Here is a 14,834-nt window from a genome sequence, read left to right on the forward strand (position 1 = left end):
AGGAATACAGGAGAGGGCCTGCCCGCCCCCACCAGCTCCTCTTCAGTTGGCTCTGCACAGGGAGGCTTTGCTATTTGCATTGTAAAGAATTCTCAGGCACACTCTCTCAGGTGCACATGCATACATACAAGACTTACTTAAATGTGATGTTTTGTTACCAGCTGTTATGGCTTACTCTCAACTCTGTTCGCTTGAGAAGCGTGCCTCAATGAGGGTAGGCTGTATATGTCAAGTGTAAGTGACATGTAACACCTGAGATGTGCGTCTCTCTTGTTGCTGGTACAAGTGCTGCCTTTGAGGAACATGAAGGTGGAGTGTGCATGGGGACCCCTAAGAAGTGAAAAACAGTTTTGGAAAGATGACAGTCAATGACAGCAAAGCCTTTGAAGCATCTTTCCAAATAACCGTTTGGGATGAAGACCTGTGTATAGGAAACCGCAGACAAGGGGCTGGTATAACAACCAAAAATGCAAACTTCAGCACCCAAAAATTCACCACGTGTGCCTAGCTCTGGTCAGCTGCCATCACTCTGAACTTTCCAGCTCTTCCTTTAGCTGTGTTGACACTAACACTTCTTCCAACATCCCAAAACTGACTCTTAGAGTTTAGAATCTACTATACACTGCCTAATAAGGTTTGACATATAAAATTGTGCACATACAAAGAGAGATCAGAAGTATATATTCACATTCAAAGGAGTCTTTGGTGCAAAGCAATTTACCTTAAGGTGGACCCTTTTGTGCTTTGAATAATTTTTATTTGATTTTCCAAAATTCATTTTGCATTCAACTTCTGGCAAACACATCTGTTCCCCATGTGAGATATATGAAGATAGGATCTTTTAGATTCCTGATCCGTGGACATTTCTCTTAAATTCCCTCTGAAGGGTCTTCTTGCAGTCATCGTTGGCTCTCCTCTCACTCCATCCACCTACGGAAAGTCAGTCAATTCCAGATAGATTTTATGCTACCTTCACCTTGCAGTAGAGCTGCCGTATCCATTGTTACTGTCAGCGGATGGCAGCAAAGCAGTGGAAATGACTCTGATAAGAATTTGGATCCCAGATGAGCAGAAATGGCAAAGACATTTCAATGTCTCAATGCACCAGTGATGAATGGTTACTTAGGGTCCTTAGGTTTACACTTGGAAAGAGATAAGGTGACAGAAGACATTTCAAAACTAACCTACTAACAAACTAACTGGAAATTCTGCTCATGCACATTGCTGAATGAGGAAAAGGGTATGTTTGCCTTGTCAGAGGAAGGTCATATTCAGAATGTGGGCATCTTCCCTGTTGGTAAGGTATGTCTATATGGGCAAACACTTTCATTTCCTTCCCACTGACTTTGTATGCCAGTTTTCCTACATGGAAAAGGGTCATTACAGTATAGTAAATGGGAGGATGGGCCCCAGATGTTAAATAACATCTACCATGGTTGAATAACATTACCATTTAGCATGTTACCCCCTCAGGGTAACAGACACTCCTTTTGATCCTGTTGCCTCAGTTGAAACACAAAACGTGATAGTAAATAGGACTAGAGATGGAAAGGAAGCTAAGTCCCACCCTTGGCCCAGCCATTGACTAAAGGTATGGCATTGCATTAACTCCGCCAGACCGCAATTTACCAATCTGTAGAATGGGCTTGAGCTTACTACCTGACCCCTCCCAGCTCTAGTGGGATGCGGTGTTTAAAAGTCAGTTTCAAATTGCATCACTAAGATAGAGATAAATGCAGAACATTCTTTCCGATGGAGGCCCCTTTACCCTGCCTCCAGTAAACCACAACTCATAGCCATTTCTGGTATTCTTTGGAGACAGAACTACCTATGAGAGAATGGGGAGGAGGTATTCTTACTCTCAGTTGAATCCCCATCGCCTTTTCCTCCCTGAAATTAGATGCTTTCTTTACTCCCTAATCTGAATGGTCAGCTGTGCTTGCTTTTATCTCCGCTCTGAACTGCATTCTGGTGTTGTATAAATGAAGTTGGCCTCTGTGCATATGGCAGCTGTTGCAAAGACCTGTGTTCTGGAATGCTGCATGCTTACACACGCTGCACATGCCATTGCAGGTGGGAAGGAGGCAGAAACAAAATATACGGTGGGCCACAGTATTTATACTTGATTAACGGAAGATCAGTACAAAGATGCATTATGTTCCAGGCAATGAAAGCAGGGTTTTTTGGAGAGCTCATTGTATATTTTCTTTATAGAACACCGGTTTGCAAATATATGTTAAGCAAAATGTAACCAAGCTGAGCAAGTGTTTGTTTTGTTTTGTTTTGAAACTTGTTTTGTTTTCTGGAAAAATGTCAGCAGCTTCCTCGGAGGGGAATGGTAAGTTAGACCATGTTTAGCCCAAAAAATGCCAGTCTTTTGACCAAGATTATGAGTTAAACAGAATTATAAGGCAGGAAGTATTAGAGTGCCTCGTTGAAAGCCTCTCTCTCCCAAGTGTGATTTCAGTGTATTGAAAAAGGATAGGGAAGACTTTAGAGGCTAACTTTGAGATTTTCCGGGGTATTCATACTTACATGTGGGAGTTTGCTTCTTCCACCCATCTGCCCTGGTGTTCACTCTTCCCTGTCTCATCCCCTCCACCACTCATCATCTTCACTTTGTGTTCCTTGAGCACTTGTGCAGCTCCCCTCCTTTCCTCTCCTGTCCTCCCTACCTTTCCCCTTCTCCATCTCTCTCCACATCTCTGTCTCCCTCTCAGCCCCCTCCCCACCGCCCTGACTCCTCTCTGTCCTTCCCTCCCCCATCCTTCCCTCCTTTGCTTCCTCTTCCTCTGTTACTTTCTCATTCTCAGACTGGCTTCTGGAAGTTCAACGTTCCCCTAATATCTAATGTTGGGTTGACTTGTCTTTACTTCACGTACCCTGTTAGTGGGGATGAGAACTTCACATGATGTAAGCTTGCCTGTTTTCAGAAGCCTCTCCCTGTGCTGTCTCAGTGCAACACACCGCCCGACCACGTGTCCTCCTCAAATTTCCTTTCCCTGAAGAGTCCGTGTTTTGTCCCTACATTCACACATAAAATCCTTTGTTTGATCATAAACAACTGGTGATAATGTGTAGGGAAATGGAAGGATTTTAAGATCTAGGAATTCATACATTTCAGGGGGGGTAAAAAAGCACTTCCAGCATTATCAGCATTAGGGAAATGCATTGAGTTAACCAATCTTCGTGGTAAAGAAAAGAACAAAATGGAACCTCTAGCATGAAAGAGGCTGTGACTAAAGATATATTTGTAGGTCACAGCACAGGAAGGGAGATGCTCCATCCTTTGGGCTGTCGGGGCAATCCTGAATCACCCTGGATATTCCTAAAGCACTTCTGTTTAGCAAACCTCTTTTTTGTGGAAGCACACTCATTGCCCCTTTGCTCAATTCTTCTTTCTCTTCTCACAACCACAGATCTGCTGGCAGTGATAATGTGGTAGATGGAAAGAAGAAAGCAAATAGGGGTCTTTGGTTATATGACAGAATATTTACAGCCCACCTAAGTGAGAAATGGCGGGGGGGAGGCTTTAGATCTAAAGGGCTCGTGTATCAGGAAAGCTAGTCTTAGAGAGGACCTTGCCTTGTGGGGTATATTGCTTGGCTTGGGTGTAAGTCCTTTTGACCAAATTAACTTCCATCCTAACCTCCCACTCACTCTTCATGCCGTGCTCAACCAGCTTCTAGAAGTGTTGAGTTTCTGTTGTATTGGCTGAGAAATGGGGGCTAAGACGCTACGACTAACATGTGCTACCTTACGCCTTGGACCCCTGCTTTTACTGACTGACTCTTCTCCTTGTTTCTTTTCTTTTGTCTTCCCACACAGGCCATGCAAGTAAAGGTACAGGTCAAATGCATGACGTGTCTTTTCTGTCCTAGTATTAGAGGCGCCAGGCTCTGGTCACCCTCTGCACTGTGATCACCATGGGGGTGGTACAGAATGGATCTTCCCACCTGGAGGTCCCTCAGGCCTGCTCCAGGGAAGACACCGCCCGTCAAAGAGTGAATGTAGGCCTACCCACCCTTGGAATGGGGAAGCCAGGGAAGCCAGCCAAGCCTCACCCTAACCGAGGTCTCCTTGCTATCTCTGTTCCCTTCCCCAGCTGCCCACTCTGCAGCCAGCACACTGACAGAGATAGGGATGCCAACAGGGTGTGAGAGCCCGCGAGGCTCACTCCTCTGCTGTGCCATGCCCGGTCGGAATCCCATGTGCCATCAGTGGGCCCAGTTCTTTCACACCAAACATCTCCGCCTCTTGTGCGAGGCTCCTGCAATTCAGTTTTTTAAGGACTAAACTTCAAGACTGGAAATCAGATAACCACATGTTTTTACACAAAATGTGCATATGGTGGGAAAAAACCCTAGGACAGTTTTCCAGTGGCCCATACAGATTATAACTTGGAAATCTATCTCGCTATTCATTGATGTGTGTCTGCTGCCACTGTCACAAGCTCCCTGTCCTAAGCTCTGTGGCAGAGAAAGGGAGATGAGCAGGAAACAGGTCATTTGCAGTTCTTAGAAAGGGAAATGAAGCCATGCCCAGGTAGGCTTGGGTCTGGGTTTTGACTCAGATGCTTACATGCTGCGTGACCTTGGAAAAATCCTTTACCTTCCCTGAGCATAATGTTCTCACTTATGCAACTGCCTTATTTGTGGGATCATCATTATTGGGAGGATTAGAAATGTTTTGTTTTAGTAGGAGGCACGTTGGAGTCACAGTACACATGCAGTGTTCATAATAAGAACAACTTGAGATTGGCCCAACAGAATAGAATGAGTAAGAAATTATTTGAATTGTGTATCAAATCTACATAGTTACATTTTGCATATTTACTTGATTGTGTAGGGCATGTTACTATTCACCTTTTATATTTATATAGAGAGGACACCTCATAGTTTATATACACAAAATCGGGTTCTATCCTTTATGGATGATTTTCAAGGGTAATGGAGACTGCAAATGAGTTTTGCCTTAGGCGCAACCTTTAGAACTCTATGCCTGATGATAGAACACGTAAAGAACCCAGCTTGCACTCAGTAAATGAGAGAACTCTTTGCGGCATTTGTGTGAACCAGCTTTCACTTTCTGCTGTGTTCTAGAACACAAGAAGCTGCCTTCTGTTAGCTTCATTTCTTACCACTCCCCACCCCCCCGCCCCCACCTGCCATACTTCTCCCCACCCCTTCTCCCTGCTGTCCCTGGCCTGACCTGCTGTTTTAGAGCACCGGGCACAAGGGCCCCACAACCAGGAGAATTGTCTGGCGGCATCTGTCCAGCCTGGATTTTGCTGGCCAGGAGCTTTGCTGTGGTTGCTGTGATGTAACCTCCTGAAGTCACCGCAAGCTGGGTGAAAGAAATCGCATCCATTTTAAGAGGGTCCATCAATAATTATGAACCTGTTTCACACTTTAAAGTAACTTAAAGCCATCAGTCCCAAGGCAGTGTTAATTCTTACCCTCCTCTTCTCTTAGAAACCAGTGCCTCCTAAGACGAATGCTGCTCTAGCTCAGGGTCCCGGCTCTTATGTGTGGGTTCAAGGAGAGGCGCCTGGCCTCCCCGCTGCTCCCAGAGCCTTGGGTCTCTGTATTGGCTGAAGCAGCAGCACTGCCCACTCCTCCCACAGACATTCCAGGGCCACCTCACAGAGGAAAGCCTCAGTGAGCGCCATTTCTCTTTCTGTCACAGCCCCTGACTTCATCCTCTGCTGCTAGCTATCCAGCACACCCACACTTCCAGCAAGTGTCCCCAAGGGAGGCACAGCCCTGCAAGTGAAGTACCTAGTGGGCAAGGTGCGCTTTCAGAGGCCGGCCTCAGAAAAACGCGTTCACAGCAGGGCTGTCTCCTGCAGCCTGCCTGCATGGCCGGCTGTGGTGAGGGGGTTGGGGGAACGACTCTGAGGGCTCGCAGATGGGTGGCTCAGCCCCATGCCTCAAACTCTCTCAGAAACCTTCTGCTCCACGGGGTGGGCCTGGTTGGGTAGTCTCTCCCTGTGAGGGGTGAGGTGGTATAAACCGAAGAAGGGTGAACTCTCGCAGACTTGGGGAGTTCTGCTTTCCTCAGGGTTCCTCCCAACTCTCCCCAGCCACATCCCAAAGCAGCCCTACTCTGACACTTGCCCTTCCCTGTGAAAATTTTCACTGCCTCGAGATGGAGGTTGAGTGGGATGCGGTGCTCCCAAACACTAGCTTCAGCCCTGGCCGCAGAGCAGTTCTATGGGAGATGCTCTCCCATGTATTTCCTGACACCCCAGCATCAGGCTTCTCCGTTCTTTTCTGGGGCCATATTATCAGTTATCGAATCATTCCTTTTGAAAAACACCAGTTTATCTGTTCATTCAGCCAGGGGACAAGTGAGGCAAGAGTGTAGGCGTCCGCGGTGTGTGTCTGCCCACGCGGTTCTGTGAGCATACACACAAGGAGAGGACTCAGGAGCCGGGCGGGACTCTCGACGGCCCCTGGGATGGCTTCAGCACACTCCTTTCATTGCTCTCTGAAGTGTAGGAAGGTCCACCTGTATAGACAGGGCCACAAGGAGGCAGGCTGCCTCTAAGGTGAGGCCGTTCCTTTCAGAATCACTGAGCCCCTCTGTTTATTCCAACCTCGTTTCCTAGTCTGGAGGACAGGACCAGGAACGGAAGAAGACAAAGCGGAGGGGAGACTTGTATTCCATCCAGACCTCTCTCATCGTGGCCGCACTCAAGAAAATGCTGCCCATTGGTTTGAATATGTGCACGCCAGGCGATCAGGAGCTCATCTCCCTGGCCAAATCTCGGTACAGCTATGTAAGTCTCTGGCTGAGCAGTAATATAGGGGGTGGGGGTGGTTGCTTGGGGTCTGAAGGGTTCATCCTTCCCTGGGATCGGGGGTCGTGGGGGCTGATGAGTAGAAACCTAGGTACCCACCGACAAAACAGCCCCATCTGTACAGCTGGTTGGAGAGCTCTTTAGACAAGTCTGTCATTTTTCTTCTTTTGTTCTTGTAATAAAGATCCCAGCAGAACCGTTCCACTTGCTGTCCATCCCTCCCTGCGCCCTACTTTACATCTCCCTAGTGACCTTGAGGAATAAAATTTAACATCTCTTTCCACAGAGGGACACAGATGAAGAGGTGAAGGAACATCTGCGGAATAACTTGCACCTGCAGGAGAAGGTGATGTATCGGGAAGAGAGAATGCATGCAGGCTTTCCTGTGGCTGTGGGGTGCCATCCCTCCATTTAATTCACTAATGCTCTCTTTAGTGTGTTCTAAAAACAGTCTCCGAGCACTGGTGTTTAACTGGTAGGACTAGCTCTCTGCCTTCAATTTTCACTTTTGTTTGGGTGTGTGGGGAAGAGTTTTTGCCCTTAATTTTTGTTCTTTCCTTTGCTGTTACAAAGAGGATGCAAAGTAGCATTTAATGAAGCGTGCCTTCCCACCTACCAGTGTGAACATCCAGCCAGAGGAGGGGGTTAGATTAGGTATTAAATTTACTGACTCTGAGCCTTGTTAAACAGTGAAATGGACTCTGGGGGGGGGGGGGGCGGGGGGGGAGACTTCAGCACATCCTGATCTAGAGATTTGGAAACAAAGTAACTCTGTTAGAATTGGTATAAACCAAAATAAACAAAAAACAAACTTTGATTTTAAAGGCTATTTGAGATTTTTTTTCCAGGCCTGTGAATCTGAACGACTCTTTTCTCAGATACGTTATGCCTTAAGATAGAAGATTAAGCTGACACAAACAGCCACTTCTTTCCATCCCAGACATATGGGGATAATGGGGAAAATATACCACCAAAAAAAAAAAAAAAAAAAAAAAAAAGGCAGTCAAAAGAAATCCCAGTGCCAGAATAAAGAAGACACTTTAAATCACAGGAATGAAGAGAAGTTGATGCAGCTGGGAAAAACTCACAGAGCTTTCTGAGCCAGATATGTATGTCAGAGGCTGGGGTTTTTAATAACCTTAAAGGAAAAAAAGTGTAGGACCCAATTACCCATGCTGTGCACAGATGCGGAGCCAGAAACTTACATAAAATTAGTCTTAAACCAGTTAAACCTATAAATCTGCAAAGACAACCATAAACCCACTTGGAGACTCTCCACCTCTTAGAATATGGTCTGACATGCCAATAAATAAAACTCCTTCTGAAGCCAAAGTCATGCTTAAGGGGAAAAAAGGCATGAAAGAAAATCCACCACCATTAGAGAGGCAGAAAATGCAACAAAGGGAAGAACGGGAGCCTAAGGAACTGCAGAAAGCAATTTAAACATAAGTGTGGTTGAAATACTTAAAGAGCTACACATAGCGGTAATATCCATAAAGCAAGACTTGGACATTTATTTTTAAGATTTTATTTTTTTAAATAATCTCTATACCCAGCGTGGGACTCAGACTCACAACCCCAAGATGGAGAGTTGCATCTTCCACCAACTGAGCCAGCCAGGTGCGCCTGAACTTTTTTTTTTTTTTAAAGGAGAATGGATATGGGATTGAAAAAGCCACATAGTGATTACAAAAATTGAAAGTACTCACCAAAATTAAAAATCCAATTTACAGGTTAAAAAAGCAGGCTAGGCACAGCTGAAAAGAGAATTTATGAATTGGAAGATTGCTTTCAGGAAATTAGAAGTTAGTAAAGAGAGAAAGGCTTGGAAATATGGCATGAGTTAAGAGATACAGACTAGAATGAGAGGTTCCTATATAGATGTACAATGTGTCAGTGAAGATAATAGAGAAAACGAGAAAGAAGCAATAATACAAGAATCTCAATTCCTCTGGCACCTTGTGAGGAGTAAAGGCTTTTTCAATACAAGATTGCTGACCTGGTGTGTGCTTTAATTTTCAGTCTGATGACCCAGCAGTAAAGTGGCAACTGAACCTCTACAAAGATGTTCTAAAGAGTGAAGAACCTTTCAATGCAGAAAAGACCATAGAGCGTGTACAGAGAATTTCAGCAGCGGTGTTCCACCTGGAGCAGGTAAGAAGCACCTACCCTGAGGACTGAGGAAGCAAAATCACCCTGGTTTTTGAATATTAAAGCTCCTTTCCACACTCTGCTTTTAGGTAGATTGTTCTCATAAGACCCAAAACTAGGAACAAGAAACATCCCAGCTCACACCCAAATGTCATCTTGTGCCCCATGATAGCAGACTCCTCAAATCTTTCCCTTCCAAGAGTTTTTACAAATTTTCACCATTAGATCAAATGACTCATTCAAATCCTCTACCCAGTTGTAAAGCTGCTCTTAGGCAGTAAACCTCCAAAAGCAGATATTTGGGAGAAGGAAGAAAATGTCGGATCTCTACAAACCCCGTAGTTCAGTGCTGTGTACCTTTTGCTGACTATGGTTGAGAAATAAGAATTCTTCCAGGATTGAGAAATCTGGGTTGCAGGCGACTACCTTCTGCCACAAAGTTAGCCTAGTGCACACCTACCCCCGTGTTTTCTTCTCAGGTGGAACAGCCTTTGAGGTCCAAGAAGGCGGTCTGGCACAAACTGTTGTCAAAGCAGCGGAAACGGGCAGTGGTGGCCTGTTTCAGGATGGCCCCTCTCTACAACCTGCCCAGGCAAGTATTCTGTCCCTTTCTTCTGGCATGGGAGCCAGCAATGGGTGGTATTAAGGTATCCTCCCAGAGCTGTACTGTCTTCTGGCACTGATATTCATGATCCAAGGGGTGGAAATTGGAGTCCTCCATCCATGATGCCATTACAGTCTACGTATAGTGTAACAGCCTACTAAGGAAATCCAGGTAAGCAGAAGAGCTGAAAACAGATGTGATTCCCTAGTGTCCTGTGCCTGTCTTAGCCCCCCATTTTACACCTTAAAGTCAGCCAGGTGAGCATACAGAAGCTCTTAGTTTTCTTGAGGTGGGGTACTTTGTGAGGCTATAAAGGAACTGTAGAAAAAGAACTCTGTCCAAAATGCTTTACCCCAAATTCCATCAACAGATCAAACCATATTTCTATGCTGAGGTACTTGGATGGTCCCCCAGTTACAGAAATGTAACTTGAGAATCTTTGAGCACAGTGTATTTACCTTCAAGATGAAGAAAGGGAACTGGCTAAAGATGTCCCAAGAGGTCAATCCTGGGCATGTTGCCTTATCTGCATGGTTAATCTATACTCTGAAGTCAGAAATATGCAAAGGCTTTTCTGAAATGTGCTGTATCAATGCATTGCAGAGTATCCATGCAGACTGGGCAAACACTGACCACTAACACTTGACTCATTATCACTGGTGATGTGGCAACACTCCCATCCTCAGACTGATGGCAGAGTCCACAAGGTCCAGCCTGGGATCAGTAAGCAAAGCTGCAAATTGAGTATCAACCTCTGCTTCTTCAACTTGCAAATCAGTATGAACCATCCTTAACCAGTTAGGAAAAATAAACTGACTCAGAAAGGTATTTTCTGAATCCCACGTAAATAAAAGTTTCTTTGGAATATTCAATAAAAGTCTCTTCCTGTGCTGGACACTTGCTTTCATCAGGTCGTACTTCCTGGCCACCAGTTGTCCAGAGTGCCCTGTTATCCTGTCCTGAGCCAGATGACCAACTAAGCTTTCCTGTTAGGGTTTTTGAAGATAGTGAAGAACCATAACCTCTGAGACACACAGCTGCTCCTACAGGTCTCCTGACAATACAGATTGGTATCTTTGGAGGAGGATGAGGGGCCACAAAATCAAATGGAACTCAAGAATAAAAAGCAGGAAAAAAAAAATCAGACAAATAGTAATGGCTATGAAGACCACTGATATCCAGGCAACAAGGAGAAATTCAAATAGCTCAGTAGAGAAAGCAAAAATGGACAGGACTTTTGTCTCTTTCCTAAAAGGGGTGAAGCATCAAAAGGCATTCACTTTCCTCCCTGGCAGAGGTTCAGGCCCTGGATGGTAATGGGACCTCAGGAAGGGCTTAGCCCTAAGCACGTCTCCAGAGCCAGCAAGGCAAAATGGCATCTCACAAAACAAGCATTGTTTTCTAAATCCACTGAATATGTTAGTACCATTCTCTCATACATCAGTTGCTCCTTCAGCAGTTCTGCCTTTGTATGGGCAAGAGTACATCGAGGGATTTACTAGGTCTTTGACGAAACGTGGCCAGCCCCACCACTAACCCATGCCTGGATTTCTCCCAAGCATGGAGGAGCTTGGGCAGAGTTTTCTAACAACCATAATAAAAACTAAGACTGATGATGATGATCACTCCCTTCTCTATCTTGTCATGATCTAAACTGCATGGAGTCCTCCATATTAAAGGGCTAAAGGGATTTATTTTATTATGTGCAAACTGTTTCTCTGATGTTAGTTTTTAAAAGACAACCTGTGTGCTTTTCTCCAGACACAAAATTAACAATTTCTTCCTGAGCACCTTTCAACGGGTTTGGCTGGAAAAGGTTAATGAAAAAACTCAGTATGACAGGCTTATACCCATTTTAATGGTAATGTAACCTGTGGAGAGACCTGCTCATTTTCTGCACACTCCTCCTTTCTTGATCATGATTTAACACTATCATAAAAACCCAAATTTGTACAATTTTTTAAAAAGAGCTCTGATTGGTCAGAATTTGAAGAAAGATGGCAAGGTTGTGTTCTGCCAGAAAACATGGCCAGGGCTTGGACGACTTTGGTGTTGACCTGCATCTTACTTTTCTTTCCTTCCCTCCTCCCCAGTATCCTCACATTTGGTAATCAGCTAACTGCTGTTCAGTGCAACATTCCCAGGAGTTAGTCCTGGCTTATAGAGGGTGAGTGGCTCTTGCTGGTTCTTCAGTGTTCCCAGGTATGGGGGCCACCCCCCGGAATCCATGAGGCACACCGAAGTTAGGATGTCAGTGCAGCTTACCTAAGTCTTGCCTTCCTAAGTAAAAGCTGGAGAGCCTTGGAGGTGTAGTTCCTTGGAGACCCTATAAAGGACTCAAGCTTTGTTGCTTTCAGTAGATCTGAGACCAAACCACTCACCATCAGCATGACTTAGATGTGATGACCTGGGCAGGTTATCTGCCAAAAGCGATAACCACCTTGCCATATTAAGCAAATCCTTCAGGACCATTTCTTGGCCCAATGAATTCTTTCTCTTTAGAGTACAAATGTGATAAAGACCCATTGTGGCCAGGGTAGGATTATAGTTACCACCTGGTCTCCCACTAACCATTGTTAATTCATTCAGAAGGTGTTCTAGACATTCACGAACTGCCATGCTAGAGGGTTCTGGTTTCTTCAAAACAAATGCTTCTGGTGTACCGCTGGCTACCCTGACCAATCAGAGGAAAGAATTGTACAAAAGTCTGTCCTGCTTACTAACTGTTAACACCCAGACTAAAACAAGGTGTCCCACGGATCCCTCTTGACCTCACTCTCAACCCTTCTGCTCAGGCACCGCTCCATTAACCTCTTCCTCCATGGCTATCAGAGATTTTGGATAGAAACAGAGGAGTATTCCTTTGAAGAGAAACTAGTACAGGATTTGGCTGTAAGTACTGACCCAACTGGAAGCAGTATGGGTGTGAATGGATCTGACCTCTGTATTTGCGTGTGTGTTCTAACAGTTAAACATTCACAAAGAATCGGGCATATCAATTTGAAAAGAACTAACTGTATAAACACTCAGAGAAGGCCCTGCTAATGGTCATAAGAGCCAGAGGATGAATTTTGCTTGGAGGTGCTAGAACTGTTACCATCCTCATCATCATTATTAACAACTAATATTTCTTGGGATGCACAGCCATGCGATGGGAAGTTCATGCTAAGTTAAGTTTTGAGCACCATCAGTTGCAGGAGGCCACCCCGCCCTAACCCAGGCTCTGCATTTCCAGTCAGTGGCTCTGCTTTAGGGAAGGCACATCTGAAGCCCCTTCCTGCACCTTATGTTTCTCTTTGCGAGCCCTACAGAAAATATGTCGTGCCCTGTCGCTAACAGACTTCATGCCCCCAAAATGACTTAAAGCAACATGCAAGGGGACAAAACTTATTGCAGAAGCACCGCAAAACCTCGTCATGGTACAAACAGAAAATAAACTTTTCTCTCCTTTGGCCAACCCATGGTTCTTTTTTTAAAAAATCCTCCTTATTTCTCCCATTTATTTTTTCTCTTATCCCTTACTCTTTCTGTTAATCTCATTCCATGTGTCTCATACTCGGTCTTTCTTCAGTTTCTTTCTCCTTCCCTAACACCCTCTCTTTCTTTTCCTTCTCCCTCTTTTTTTTTTTTTTTTTTTTGCATTTAATCCTTTCTCTCCCATTTTTCTCCCATTTGTCTTCGTGCCTTTTGTCCTTTTCCTATAGTCCCATCAGTGAGAATGATAGTTTTTCTGTTTTCCCAGTTCCTTGATGAGTGTGAGATTGACAACGAGCATCACTTTGGCCCTCCACTTCTCAGTCATTCACGCAGCCTGTGTAGTCCTCACCAGTTTACTGAATGTGGTACACCCTGCAGGCTGTGCTGTTGCTAGAAACTCACTTTTACCCCTGCGTCAGACGCGATTTCCTTTTCTGTAAAAGGAGGTTGAGAAAAGACTTAATGAGGAGAGTAACTGCGAGGCTTGCAGCTCCATGCTGGGATATCTCTGAAGCAATAAGATTTTTAGAATCAGCAGTAAAGTTAGGAAAGAAATGGTGAACTGGCTTGAGTCTAGGATAGTATCAGACCCCAAATGGCCTCAGTGCTTAATAACCCTTGTCCCACCCTATTTCCAGCCCAGCTCTCCAAGAGAAATTTCAGATGTTGACTGAGAGGTCCAGCCTCTCAGGGGACTCTCCAGAGCTTCCCTCCTGAATTCGGGTGCCCAGGGCTTGCATGAGAGTTCTGCTGACAGAGGGCTCCTCCCCTGTGGTCAGGCTTTTGCTTTTCCTTTCATCTCGTTTGAACCTAAAATTGCTGTTTCTTTGATTGGCTGAAATATATATTATACATATATATACATATTTTGTCCCAAACCTTGCATCCTTGGGGCCTCTTGTCCTGAAGTAAACATATGACATAGTGGTTTCTCTTCGTGCTTTTATCGGACGCACTCTGTGCTTTGCGCTTTGCCGTCTCTTTGTTCGCATGCATTTATGTGGCGCATGCTGAGATCCATGCCTAAAACCTGTCTGTATTGGTTTGTGTAGAAATCCCCCAAGGTGGAAGAGGAGGAGGAGGAGGAGATGGAAAAGCAACCAGACCCACTTCATCAGATCATTCTCCATTTTAGCCGCAATGCTCTCACGGAGAGGAGGTCAGCACCACCAGAACTCCCTGCCTCTCCCAGGCACGGTGCTGCCAGCCCCACACCTTCGTCTCACAGCGGGCAGTGCCCAGAAAGGGGATGACAGATTTGAGCGGCCCTCCTTGCTGCCCTATTGGCCATCAAGAAACATCTAGGCAAACTTATGAGCCACAGCCCTCTCGTCGTAATGTCAGATGTGGAGGCTGAAGATTAGCATGGAACGGTTGCCTTCCAACCTGAATTCCATCAGCCAGTGCTTTTTCACATTTTCAGAGTAGTTTCTAAGAATCTGGGTGAGAGGAGGGTTTTTCTGATTAATTCACTGGTATCTATAACGTAAGATCTCTGTGGCTCTTAGTCTTTTCTACTGGGTCCAAAATGTAGCCTGCTAAATATTTCCTCCATTCTTTCCAGCAAACTGGAAGATGACCCTTTGTACACGTCCTATTCCAGCATGATGGCCAAGGTAAACCTGCATTTCTGCCCCTTGTCTCAGCCTTTCTGTCTTCCCTTTTACATCTGTGGACACAGGGAAACTGTCATTTTGAACAGCAGGGTGTAGGACTCGGTCATGACCTGGGTTCCAGGCACTGCACAGTTCATGTACTACAGGGGTGACATTAGTAAACTATTCCACTGTCCTCATA

General features: G+C 45.2%; 1 protein-coding gene across 1 annotated transcript in view; it reads left to right on the forward strand.

Annotated features, from left to right (window-relative positions):
- RYR3 (ryanodine receptor 3) overlaps positions 1–14,834 on the forward strand; it is a 502,250-nt gene that overhangs the window by 447,636 nt on the left and 39,780 nt on the right. Inside the window, exons 70-76 of the mRNA XM_082736877.1 lie at positions 6,614–6,784; positions 7,092–7,151; positions 8,828–8,959; positions 9,436–9,548; positions 12,356–12,452; positions 14,090–14,196; positions 14,602–14,653. Coding sequence (XP_082593003.1) covers positions 6,614–6,784; positions 7,092–7,151; positions 8,828–8,959; positions 9,436–9,548; positions 12,356–12,452; positions 14,090–14,196; positions 14,602–14,653 — 732 coding nt within the window. The remainder of the gene's footprint in view (positions 1–6,613; positions 6,785–7,091; positions 7,152–8,827; positions 8,960–9,435; positions 9,549–12,355; positions 12,453–14,089; positions 14,197–14,601; positions 14,654–14,834) is intronic.

The sequence above is a fragment of the Mustela nivalis genome (assembly GCF_964662115.1).
Source record: "Mustela nivalis genome assembly, chromosome: 6".
Classification (NCBI taxonomy): domain Eukaryota; kingdom Metazoa; phylum Chordata; class Mammalia; order Carnivora; family Mustelidae; genus Mustela; species Mustela nivalis.